Raw genomic sequence first — 13,697 nt, forward strand, 5'->3', positions numbered from 1 at the left:
GCGCTGCCCGCGGCCCCGAGCTGGCCCCGGAGAGGGGGGCGACGATGGCCCCCGACGAGGCCCCGCTTGCGCGGCGCCGCTCCCCGCGGAGGCGGGCGGGACGCGAGGGCGCGGCTCCCCGTGGGCTGCGGGGCGCAGCCCGCCCCCGCGGCGCGGAGTGGGCGCGGCGCTGTCCGCGGTGCTGAAGGGGCGCGGCGCTGTCCGCGGTGCTGGAGCGGGGCGCGGCGCTGTCCGCGGTGCTGAAGGAGGCGAGGCGCCCTCAGGGTGCCGCTCGCCTCCGCCGCCGCCTCGGGGCGCGACCTGCGCGGCCGCGCTGGGAGCAGCGCTGCGCGGGTGGGCGGGCGGGGGCAGCGCGGACACGCCAGGGCTCCTCGCCGTCCGAGGGATTCAGCCAGCGGCTCCGGGGCGCGGGGGGCTTCGCAGCTGCCTGCCTACGGCGGCGAATCGCACCCCTCCCCCTCCAGCTCTACAGCCGGGGACACCGCCAGCGCCAAACCGCGATTGCTTCGAAACGCTCCCGCACAGGGATCTCCGTCCCCTCCCAGCCGGGCATGGCACTGCCTCCACCCGCCACCACTGAACCCTGCAAGGCCGAGAAGACTTTCTGACCGTGCCTGGCAACTCCGCGCTGCCGGGAAACCCGGGGGCTGCCTGCAGCGCTCTCAGACTCCCCGCTCGCTGCCGCACACAGGCGCGCTCCCTCGCCCTCTCCACCCCCCGGCTCCGCACGCCGTCTCACACACACACACACGCGCGCACGCTTTCTCTCACTCTCCCTTTACCCGGAGGTGCGCTGGTAGCCATTTAATGAGGGGGAAAAGTTAAGAGATTAAATCAATATGAACCATCGTTGCTCGTAGCAGTGCCCTATCCAGAGCAGAGCAGAATCCAGCGAGCACCCCTGCAGGAATGGAGTCGGTAAAACAAAGGATTTTGACCCCTGGCAAGGAGGGATTGAAGAATTTTGCCGGAAAATCGCTTGGTCAACTCTACAGGTAAGACTGAGATCTCTTATAGGGCTCTACTTCCTAGAAATAATTGGAAGCTTTTCTTAACAGCCAGCTGCTGAAGGAGGTCGAATGCTTTGGGGAGGCTAGTGGTGGAGGGGCTGGGAGCTGTTGAGATACTGCTGATATAATCTGGATCCTGGAAACTAGTGCTGAAGCTTCTCAATATGGCACCCTCGTAACTTCTCTGTCTGATTCGTAGATAGTGTCAGTAAATATGCAGTGAAAGATTACCCCACAGGTTCCCATCTTGAAAACATAAGCAGGACAGAGCAGCTCCCTGTATTTTTGTTCTGTGTTAATTTTGCAATGCAGTCACAAGATCTTTCCCTCTGCCCTTACCAATCATATAATAATAATAATAATAATAATAATAATAATGATAATAATCTTTCCTGGTTTCGATTAGTCTTGTCCCTTGTGTAATTCGTCGTCAGAGGAAGATAAACATGGAGATGTATAAATAATTGATATCCGAACGATTTTTTTTCTCCTGAAGCTGAAACATATAGAAGGATGTGTTTAATTATTCATCCGTCTGCCTTGAGAAGCATCCACTCGCCTTATAAGTAATACACAACTGCAATTGCTAAACTCAAAAGCATCACTCAACAGTATGTTTCTGTGTGTAGAGAACATTTCTACGGTCTGCGAGCCCTGTACACACGGATAAACAAGCCCAAATTCTCGCGTACCTAAAAAGTGTGTGCACTAAAGTTGACACACCGTGTGCCATCCAATCTGGCGACTTTAGTGACCTCCAGGACGTTTGAGAATAGTCTGTGAAATTCCAATGTATTTTCGATTGTCCTGTCTGCTAGAAATTACCCCGAAGGTGTTTGTTTTTTTTTTTGGTTTTTTTTTTTTCCGAATTACAGATTAAAGGTAACTGCGGATTTATCTGCCTAGGTAGGTCACGTAAAAGTCTTTTTTCCATACCTATGCGGCAGTGTTGGGCACAGGCACAAGGCTGTTCCACAGCATGAGTCACAACTTCTGCTGCCATTTTCAGGGAAGGGGACATATCAGCGAAGTGATAAAGACAAAATTAAGATTTCCATTTTAGTAGAAAGGGTACAATTTTGAAAAGCCCAAAGCAAAATCAAAGCCATCAACAACGCAGTGAATATCCTACAGGTTTTTGTCATATTTAAGTCATTTTCAATGATCAGAAAAAGAAAAAGAAATACTGATAATCTAGAATAACTGCTTAAAACATAATTAAGGGAATAAACCTCTTTCTCGCCCTAAAAGACTCTACAACATATAAATAAAACGGTCATGCCTACTGTTTTTATACAGTCACACAGTGAATAATGGAGAAACGGTGTTTGTATTTTCCAGCAAAACTCCGTTTGAACTCCCCCCTTGATTAACAAATGCGCGATTTACTAATATTTTTCAACGCACGGGACCGAACTATTTTGCTTCCGATTCTTAGAATTAAAATAGTTTTCCTGTCCCTTATACCTCAGTGTCTTCCCGAAGACAAGAAGCCCATTCAGGGAGAAGATGCTTCTGCATTATTCTTTATTCGCACGAACGAATTTTGAACAAAAAACCCACGGTGTTTTATTTTATTCACAACTTTAAGACATTTCTTAACGCTGCGGTCTTTAAGCACGGAAATAATTCTCCCAGCAAAGAAAAATCGGGAGGATTTCAACTGAGTAACTATTGGAGAAAATCCCTGTATTTTCTCCAAAACACAGAGAACCTTTTGAGGCTTATTCTGCTAATTGTTACTGCCCCATTAGCCGGATGAGTTAACCTCAAAGAGATGCTCCTCCGAGGAGAATTTCTGACGTGAGAAAACACTCCTAGAGCAGGGGTGAGGGCAGCGGGAGGAGAGTCCAGAGTGTCGGGAAACGGTCACATACTCGCTCCTCAAGACGATGGAGCTAGGATGGGAGCGGTTAGTTTTTCTGTCTTTTAAATATCTCAGTGACTGCAAAAGAAGACGAAGAGGCTCAGCATGGGACACTTGTTCGATAAACCCGATCTTTCTTACTACCGACACGGCATTTGTAAAGCTTTTCCAGCAAAGAAGAAATAAACCGAAATGTTCTAAGTCACTTTTCGTGGATGGCGGGGGTGTGTCCGTGTGTGTGTGTGTCCCCGTCCGTATTTTTCTGTTGATTCGAAATAGCTGCAAATAACCGTTCCCCTGCAGATTCCTGCACATTGTTTTCTAGGAGATAGGATTCTCATGTAAAAACAAGGGAGTGGGGGCAATGAGATCGAGCTTAAAGCCGATCTGGGAAGGTTAAACCTGCTAAGCGATCACACGCTCGCAACGTGTAGCTGAGCAGATGCGATCTTTTGGACAGACTTCTCCGGAGATGCCAGTTCTCTAAAGACGGTCATGTTTTCTTCCACTGCATGTGACAGCCATTTTGCAAATCTAAAATAAGTAGCAATATCCCCCCCCCCCTCCTGTTAATATTTCTTTTGTTCCCAGACCTGAAGCGAGGTGCGCACCGAGATCACCCCCCTTGGTGTTTCTAATACAGCAAGGAGGGAATAAAACCTCCTCCAAAAGGCTGTTTCGGTTTCCATACTATGCCTCTTGGGCTACCCAACATGGCGCCTCTGCAGTGGTTACAGATGATGCCTTCTTAATGCGCCCTACATATTTAAGCAGAAGTCTTTAATGATAGATGAGCAATTCTCAGCTAGAGCTCCTCCCTGGGCTTCTGCGGCGGGGTGGTGGGGGGAGTTGGGGATGACTAATCGTGACTCCCACAGGTCATTGCTAAAGAACAGCTGAAGGTGAATGGAAAACAAGGAATAAATCCTCAAATCAATCCAAACCGAGCCAAAGGGGCGGGGGGAGCGGTGAACTTAAGCCTTCAGCCGCCCGAAGTGGCTGTGCTCAGGCGGCCAGGGCTTGACTTTCCCTTCTTGTGTCGGGCAGAGTCCTAGAGAAGAGGCAGAAGCCCGGGGACACCATCGAGCTGACGGAAGATGGAAAGCCCATGGAAATGCCCGAGAAGAAAGCCCCGCTGTGCGACTGTACCTGCTTCGGGCTGCCCCGGAGGTACATCATTGCCATCATGAGTGGACTGGGATTCTGCATTTCCTTCGGGATCCGATGTAACTTGGGAGTGGCCATCGTGGACATGGTCAATAACAGCACCATACACCGAGGAGGAAAAATTATTAAAGAGGTGGGAACCCTTCCCTCGTAAATCCCATGTCCTCCCAGTACAACTCCCAGGTCAAGCACCTTAGCGCAGGCGAGACGGGCCCCGATGGTTTCGCGGCATTTCCCCCCGCTTCGGCCCGCGATGCTCCCCGGCCCGGCCCCGCCGCCGCCCTTTGTAGGACGGAAACCCCGTTCTTGAAGGAGAAACCATTTTTACCGGTTATTCCTATTTTTCCTTTTCGGTTCCCAGCCCCACTTTGCGGTACTAATTCGCGGGCACATTTATTTATTTTTTTTTTTTTCTTTTGCACAGAACCTTGAAAAACGCAGATATCTCGTAAAACAAATGTAGGGGATGGGGGAAGGAGGGAGTCGAATAAGCGACTGCCAGCGGATGCGCGGCGCTGTAACGGAGCCGGGGAGGTTGTGCAGGAATGTTTGAAAACACCAGGGTGGAAGAATTTGCTTTGATAAAAGGCGTTCGATGATAAGACCCGTTTTAAAGCGAGTTACAGCGTAGTGAGAAAGAGGTGAATGCTAAATACAGATGGGTGTTAAATATACAAGTCCGCAGACAAACAAACCCCTGTAGCTTCCTCCTTGCACAGGCAAGAGGTAGGTGCTCACAGCCACGGCCGTGCGGGCAGGGAGGGCAGGCGACGCCCCGCCAGCCCCCCGCCGCCCCCGCCCGCGCAGGGCTGTATTTGCGAGCCCAGGAGAGACGGCCCCGAGGCGGTGCAGCAGCAGCCGGGTGGTCCCGGCGGGTCCCAGCGCCTCTCCGGGGCTGCGCTGCCCCGGCCCGGCCCCGCGGACCCTGCCCGGCCGAGCGGCTCAGGGCGCACGGGGCTCTGGTCACTCATGAACGACCCTGCCCGCCTCGTGTCCCACAGAGGCACGGACGGTGCTGGTTTTATCGCTGTTATCGAATTTGTTTTGCTGCTTATTTAGCTGGCGGAGCATTTGCGCTGTGATGGGCTAAGGCAGAGCGAGCAGCTTTGGGCGCCCGGCGCCCTTGTCCCTGTGCCCCGGCCGCCAAGTGCCACCGCCGGCGCTAGAACCCACCCCGCCTCGATCGCCCGGTATGAAGTTACTGCGGGTGAATGCTTTAATCATCTGGCACGATTACAGCCTTCCTCTTCTCTTTCTCTCCTTCTCTCCCGGTCCCTTGCGTTGGAAGAAAGCGAAGTTTAATTGGGATCCTGAAACAGTTGGCATGATCCACGGCTCTTTTTTCTGGGGATACATAATCACCCAAATCCCCGGCGGGTATATCTCGTCCCGGCTGGCAGCTAACAGGTAACGACGGCCTAAACAGCCGCAGGGTCCTGTACGAGTCCGAGCGGGAGGCGGCCGGGGAGCGCGGGGCGGCGGCGGCGGGGGGAGCAGCCGCTGCCCCCCCCCCGGGAGCCGGGGGCACGGCGGGACGGCCCGGCCCGCCGCAGCCGGGGCTCCCCGGCACCCCTGCAGCAACCCGCCCCGGTTCAAAGGCAGTGGCGTTAGGAAAGGAAGGAACACTTGCATGAAAACTGGAAAGGCGGACGCGACGCTGCACTGATCGCCTATCTTCAAACCACCTTGCGGTTTTGCGGGGGATATCTCGTGTTGGTTTCTTTTTCCTTTAAAAAGTCACTTAAGGAGGTTGTGGCAAGGGTATTCAAACAACCCGTATTCAGAGGCAAATTCAAAGATTCAGTATTTCATCCAAGCTTGAGAGATTTTTTTTTTCCGTGCTCGAACGAAAGAATTTTATGATTTTTGTTTTAATGACAAGGAAAACCATCAGCGGGAATTTTCCATTAACGCACAAATGAATTTAGAACGGTCGAAAAACATGTTTCAATGAGACTTCCACAATGAAAAGAAAGTGCAGATGGTGCGGGGACTTAAGGACTCGTTTCTATGGTGTCTGGCAATTTTTCAAGCACCCAGGGTGCGATTCTACCTGTTAATTAGATCCACTGAGTATTCAAGACACATGAGGCTTTCACATCCATGCTTAATGCCATAGGCTCATCGTTTGCAGAAGTAGCGAAGGTCCTAGTGCCACCCTTCAAAACAATAACAAACTAAGTGCAAATGGATACTAAAATCAGCAATATATACCTTTAACTTTTCTCAGGAGTGTGCAACATCAAAGGTAGGCCTGGATAGGCAGAGAGGCTTCGCCTGGCGAGCAAGCTTACTTGTGTTTGTTTGAGAAAGAGGGGGAGGAGAGAGAGAGGAGCTATGGCAAAAATGCTCTCTCCAAGGTAAATACCTTTTAGACAGAGACCTACATGAAACATAATGAGTATTTACTAATGGAGAGACGCTCTGTAACTGAGATAACCCAAATATCCCTCCTTTTAAAGCAAATAAAATACAACATTTATTAAACTAGGGTTTCCATTGCCTGTTTACAAGTGCCATCTTTCTGATAATGGTTCAGAAATGTAAAAGGCTATTTCAAATAACAATTAACTGCCAGTTAAAGGGTTCTTTTCCTCTTCTCTCTTCTTTGAGCATTTTTGCATCTTTACACAGTCTGTAACTCCTCAGGATCAATTGGAGTTTTGCTTGAGTAAAGACTGCAGAATTTGACTCAGAGAATCAAAAATCCGCCTTTATTCACCCGAGCAACATCAGTAAAGTCATTTGAATCAATCCAGATTTAAAGTGGTGCAACTACAAAGATTTGCAAGACAATGGCAGACACATTCCCAGGAAAACTCAGTAGTAGAAACACAACCTGGCACATGTGAATCAAAATTTCCTCCTCTTCACAAACATTTACATTTACAACAGTAAATGAAGACTAGTTCCAGTTATTAACCTGGGTGTATTTTAACTCAGCAATTTTCACAGATTAGTGGTTAGTTATTACTATTGTGGAAGCCTCTGAGACAACTCCAACACCAGGCAAATGACTATGTAAATCACAGATTTAATTAAGGAACTAGCTACGACATACATGCCAGTAATTGCAAATAGTAAAATATGGATAGTGGCTGTGATTTATATTTAGATTGTAGATAAAAATGGCAGAGAATAGAGTGCTGGGTGGGTAGATGTAGTGGTTGGAATAACAGGGTATTGAGGAGGTGAAAACACAAGTTAGTTCCTGAATGCTGCAAAGAGGTTTTGACATCTAGACGTTCAACTTGAAATGAACAGGATGACTGTAGGGTAAAGCAGCACCCAAAATAGGGTGCAAGCCTTGATGTCCGTACCCTTTCCAAGAAACTGCATGAGAAAAAGTCAGACAAGTGAGTACGCAGGCCTAAAGGCCTACAGCACCAATAGAATATGAGCTACTATAAAAGTCTCTGCTGATTTACATGTCTCGTGCTACAGCCACAACTGGTCCCTTCACACTGTGGTGGATGACAGCCAAGTAACTTTTTTTGTTTGTTTTTTTTTTTTTTTTTACAAACCTCACTGAATATCTTTGTGGCGTCAATGGTTTCCTTTGCATTCAGAGCAAGTCTGAATTTATGCAGAAAAACAAAGTTCGGATGTGCTCTACATAAAAAATAATAGACTCTAGAGTAGCATCACCAGATTCAAGATGATCTGTGAGAAACTCAGTCTTGAGATCAAGAAAAAGGGAGCTTCTCAAGAGCTTCATTCCCTGGAAGGGAAGGAAATAATGATTACATGGAAAAGATAGCATGAATGAAAAACTGACTCCAAGATGCTGAGAGGAAGGAAATTGGGAAGAAGGTTAAGGTGTGCTTTGTGAGCTTAATTTGTTATTGACAAGGAGTTGCTGAGTGTACGGCACTGGGTTTGCTTGATATTAAGATTCGGTCTAGCAACCAATTGTAGAAATTGGGTTGACATAATTCAAAAGTTTCACTAAGGTATAGCATATAGAAGAAATGACCCTCCTGTGGTATCAAGAAAACCTTTCTACACACAATGCATTAATTTCAAGCTGGGCTGGAACCCTTTATTTTGATTCTGCCCCTGTTTTAAAATGCTTACTGCCAATCAAGAGTTAGCAACCCTGAGCTCTGAACTCTCTCATATATTTTCTTCAACTGAATCTGTCAATGGGTAGCATTTTACTGAGATCCTTTGCTAACTGTAGAACTCAAGGCTGCTGCTGCATAGTTATTCTTGCAGTTATTCTACGTCTTGACCCACTGCTCTTATCATGCATAGCTCCCCGTTACTTCTGACGGATCAGATTTGGTGATTTACACATTTACAAGTAGTAAACGGAGTTTCTCAGGAATTAACACTTGATAGCTTGGGTCTCAATTTATCTCATATTGCCTGACTGAGAATTTTCCATTATATTTTCAGCCCAACACTAAGAAAAATGCTTTATTTAAAAGAGGTGTGTTTACACTGCTGTACTACCAACAAGGTAAAACAAAACCATGTTCGAAATTTCCAGAGAACATTCAGAAACAACACGTCTCCCGAGCACTTACCTCTCAGGTGGTCAATAGAAGTTGGACTAGTATGTTACAAAGGTCAGTGCTCCTGAACACTTTCAACCTCTGTTGACTTCCGTAGAAATGGAGAACCTTCAGCACGTTGCAAGACAACATAATTTTTCAAAAAACATGGATTGGGCCTCAGGTGCTCCCTCATTTGCAATCAGAGAAGCCTTAAACTTGCATCCCTTGAGTAGTGTGTGAAAATAGAAGGGGATTACCTTTTGCTACAAGGCTAGAGACCTCTTCTCCCAGAGGAGGATCTGCCTCTGGAAGATGCTGGTATGAAACCACTATGCAACTGACCACAGGAGACTGGAGGAACAAAGGGAGCACAGTGCGGAGTCCCATAGGTAGGGTTTATTACAGCTATACCTTTTCTCAGGGTTAAGTTCTCAATGAACAGTGAACAATTAACCTTGCCATCGATTAAGCATGACATGATGATAGCAGAGAGTATTAAGCGGGCTCTAGTAGTACAGAGAAGGCATCTTGTCACATGGACATCCAGGTTTGCAACTAATCTAGGTTACTTCTATTTGAACATACGTACAGCTTTACACTAAAAAAAGCACCCTTCTCCCCTGGCTGCAATACACTGGGAGTAGAATTCATGGTCCCCACAAAGACGTTTACGTAACTGTCTTTATCGAGAGAAAATCGGCTGTGATTCAGAGCTTTTGAGACTGTAGGGGTAAGAATAGACAAGCAGATTCCAGAGACAAATCCAAAATAATATAGATGTTTATTGGTTACAACCCTTTCTGATTAGTAATAGCAAAGCTTTCTCCCCAAAAAGTGAATAAAGAGTGACTTTTTTTTTTTTTTGAGATTGTTGGGGATTCAATGCTATTTTTTTCGCTAAATCACAGTGGATTTTGACTAGTGTGAGCAGAGTTTTCAGGAGGAAGGAACTGAGTTGCTTTTGCATTGTTTAAAAGTATTTTTCCTTGAAAAATACAAGAAAACATGAAAATTCAAGTGTGATGCCCTAATACCACGTATCCACACTATTTAATTGACTGAGCTGTTATTACTCATAATGGCAGTTAATGCCATTTAAAAGCACGTAAAATCTCATTTGAATGCTTTTAAACTGCAGGTTTTAATGTCAGCATTACAGAGGCTCCCACCAGAGGGGTTGTCATTACATGATTACGATGCGGTGTGAACAGAAAGGGTATGAAATGCTGACAGTCCTCCAACCCCACCTCGTCTTAATTTCTACTTAGTCCATGAAAAGAAATTTGGCTAGGGCTAATCAGAATTCATCTCATCTTTACAAATTTTAAAAACCAATCATCGTTCTCAGTGACTGAAATCTTACTAAAAGAAAGAAAAAGAAATTTGTGGTTTGGTGGTTCTTCAACTCTATCATTCAAAATTGATTAAAATGGAATGCATTTAAACTTCAATAGCCAGGATGTTTAAATGTCTTGAAACAATGCAATGAATGCAATATTCTGATATGAAATTCAGAAATGTCATTTAATAATTACATTCTTTTGTAGTATCTTGACAACTGTATTATAAACAGATTTTGCTGTTCTGATGCTTTGGAAACAGCAAACTGGAAACTGGTGCAGTTTTGCTTGGCTTTGAGCTCCTCCAGGAAGATTTATATTGTTTAGCTAAGTGAGTGAGTTAACGAGCACTTCAGACCTCAGGTGTATTGTGTCATTCCCAAAATATACGTATGTCTGCCTGTCTACTGTGCAGGCTCCCCAGGTTACTTGGGGTATTTGCCTGGGGTGATGGTGTGATGAAACCCCTTCTTTTGTGTTTTGCACAACCAAGTGAGTGCCTGTAACTGGACTAGTGATATTTATCACACTGGGAGACTGATGATTAACTGGCTAGTGTTTATGAACCTTTCAAAGATTTAGATACCGTTAGGATACTGCTGAATAGTCCTTAAACGAGATCTACCGTGTTCTTCACATTTCATCAGCCATTTTGGGAATATGTATAAATGCTGATAAACTTGTGGGTACAAAAAGGACCAGACATTCAGATGTTATATTAAATACCATTTGGTAAACTGGGTTCTGTTCAATATATATGACACTCAAGTGCAAAGTAACATCTGGGAGTAGGGGACCACCCTGGAAAACAGTCACGATGAGTGGGATCTTAAGCCATGCTGGACTAGAAACCCATCATGAGCTTCCAACATGATGCTCTGATAAGGAAGGCGATACAATCCTGGGATATTTATTTTGCTGTATCTAGTGCAGTGAGTGTATTTAGGTCAATGACACTGACCTTGGATTGTTGAGGGTAATTTGGGTACATGAATATTAATGTCAAAAAATCAGAGATTGATTTCGAGATCTTTAATTACTTAAAAGATGATAGTATATAATGTCACATAGTGAAAGAAATAGCAAGAACTATATATTCAGGATATCAGTATTTAAAAAAGAATACTAGGAGGTAATCTGATTACAAAGTATGCTTATAACCACTGGAAAAAATTGCTGGGTATAAATGTGTGCTTTAGTCCCACAGAAAGATATAACAAGAATCAGTAAATGACAGCCATATAAATGAAAAAAAGCATAAATCTTAACAGTAATGACTAGCCACCACTGGGTGTTAAATTCCTATATTGGAAGTTATATTTTAGCTATTATAACATGTTTTTAGTACAGGGATAATTAAGCAAAATATAAGGGATAATCAAGTGAAACATAAGGGCTAATGCCATAGTGAATGTCAGGCTAGATGGCCTTAAAACTAAGCACTTGTTTTGTTTTTAATCTAGAAATATAATAATTTTACTTAATATTTCCTATTCCACATTCATGCTATTGCAAAGCTGCAGCTGTCTGTGAATAAACTACCTGCTGTGCTGTCACACGTATAGGGAAAGGTGTGAAACTGTACTGGTTTTTACCACCTTATCTCAGGATAATTTAAATATCATTATGTTTTAACTTCTGATACACTCTTTAAAAATTCTTTAAAAACCATGCTGGAAATCTATAATAAACCCCTTGCCCTATCAAAAGCATTACCAAAATGCTGTGGCAGTATTTCCTCACTGATTTCCTAAGTGAACAGTTTAAATACTTACTGTAAATCAGGAAAGATTCTCTGAAATTAATGGGTCATTGTTAGATTACACAGGATAGGGAATTAGTTCCCAAGTTTGCAGTTATATATTTAAAATAGAAATGCAGGTTTTGACTGTATGTGCCAAGTACTGTTTCAAAAACAGATCTGCAATAATCACAGACTTTTTTTGGTAAAACAAAGCTGAGTGACCATTTTAGCTCATTTGCATATGCTCAAACATTAGAACTTTCTTACACAAAGAAATACAAAGGGCAGAATAGAATGACAATTTTAAAAAATTAAAGTCACCTTATAATTCTATGATAATGACATACATTTCTCCTTATCTGTTAAACCGCAAATCCTGGCACTATTCACATTAAGAATCATCACTACATAACTATACTAAATTTCTCTACAATGCAATTATGTCTCATCTGTGTTGAACTCTTCATCATTGTCACATTCTAACCTGAATGAAAATATATAAATCAACCTTTCACTTCAAATTCATCTTTGTTTTTAAAGTGCCATTCATCTTGTTATTAAGGGCTAAATCCTTCTTCCCAGCTAGTAATCTGATCGGATTATTTGCATGAATAAACTGAATGATATTTCAGACAACTGTATGTCAGGGCATCTCAGCTCAGAGTCCCAAAGATTTTCACTGAAACTGTGTCATTAGTGTGTCAGGAAATCAGAATATTTCTCCCTAACTCAGCCTTAATGACAACAAGCATAAAAAATGTAAGGTAAAGTATTGGTTTAGAAATACAAAGACTTCCTAGAACTTTACATCTTTACATTTTTCTGTTTTAAAAAGAGAAATCATTCACTCCCCTTTAGCAGGTAGACACACTGTGTGTTTTTCTGATTTGCAAACAGTGTATAATTCACAGCATGACCAGGGGATTTGTGGATGGTTAGGCAAGAGCCAACTTCTGAACTTCTGAAGACATAAGCTGACTTGCCTACTTGCACCGTAAGAGAGAACCCCCGAAGTTGTACTTGCCAACCCCGCCTTTCGCGTTCAGTTCAAAATCCTGCAGATTGAACTGGGCTCCGATCCCAGGCACTGGTGTTGGGTTCGTCTGTTTCCAGGCAAAGAAGCCAATATTGCACAAAAAACCAAGACGATTTTGTCACCCTACTGCACTGCAGGGTCTTTTAAGCACCAGTCACTGCAAGAAGGGGACTGGGGAAACATCTATGGGTGGCTGGTACTGCTGCTCCCTCTGCCATATGGCTCAGGGTCCTTCCATTTTTCTGTCATGAATGATGAAGCTGTTTTCACAATTTAATGATGCAACAAGGGATTTGGATGGGGGTTTTGGTTGATAAAAGGGGGCCTCAGATGTGTGACAAAAATTAATAATGTATCCAAGCCCTTATTATACTAGATTAGATGGCGGGAGGTCGGCTTTTACATATTAATGCTTCATGAAGGGTTTATAATAGGATTTAGTATGAAGGGCACACAGACACACATCCCCCTCCTCCCTTGTACACATATGAATGAAAATAACCTGGTTTATCACGTTTTAAAAAAGCCAAATAAAGCTGCTACACTACGGCTTCTGGCCACAGACTATTATTAAAGAGGATCGGTTTTAAGCGATTCTCTCATGAAGCACATTCAACCTAAGACTGGCACTTGGGAATAAGTGTTCCTCTCTAATGTCAAAGGTAGCTTATTCGATCTGTTTTGCTGGGCAGCTGAGTTCATCAACCACTCTAATATTCATGGCATAATCCCAGCTTTGTTAGCCCTATGCCACCTTATGCAAATTAAAGGCCCGATTCAGAGAAAACCACTACATTCTGTCTATCATTTATGAAGCCATAAACTGTCAGGGTGAGCATTTCACAGGAATATGTCTACAGTAGAGGGGTCAACAGAGTCATCAGGAAATTAGCCTATACCAGAGAAAAGTCAGAATGATGATATGTGTCGCAGAATAGCTAAACAGTGTCTCCCCATACTGGGTTCATTTTCACTTAGTCCATTTCAAATACATAAACATAAATAGACGTTGTCCCAAGAAGGGTAATCAG

At 44.3% G+C, this 13,697-nt stretch overlaps 1 protein-coding gene across 2 annotated transcripts in view; it reads left to right on the plus strand.

Moving 5' to 3' along the window:
- The first annotated feature begins 376 nt into the window (after positions 1 to 376).
- The window catches only part of SLC17A6 (solute carrier family 17 member 6), a 35,178-nt gene continuing 21,857 nt past the window's right edge, over positions 377 to 13,697 (plus strand). The window contains exons 1-3 of one of the 2 annotated variants that reach the window (XM_076343837.1): positions 377 to 995; positions 3,925 to 4,177; positions 5,333 to 5,451. In XM_076343837.1, the coding sequence (XP_076199952.1) occupies positions 910 to 995; positions 3,925 to 4,177; positions 5,333 to 5,451 (458 nt within the window). In that variant the 5' untranslated portion in view covers positions 377 to 909. The remainder of the gene's footprint in view (positions 996 to 3,924; positions 4,178 to 5,332; positions 5,452 to 13,697) is intronic. The other variant, XM_076343836.1, reaches the window with a different exon arrangement.

The sequence above is a fragment of the Aptenodytes patagonicus genome, chromosome 7 (assembly GCF_965638725.1).
Source record: "Aptenodytes patagonicus chromosome 7, bAptPat1.pri.cur, whole genome shotgun sequence".
NCBI lineage: Eukaryota > Metazoa > Chordata > Aves > Sphenisciformes > Spheniscidae > Aptenodytes > Aptenodytes patagonicus.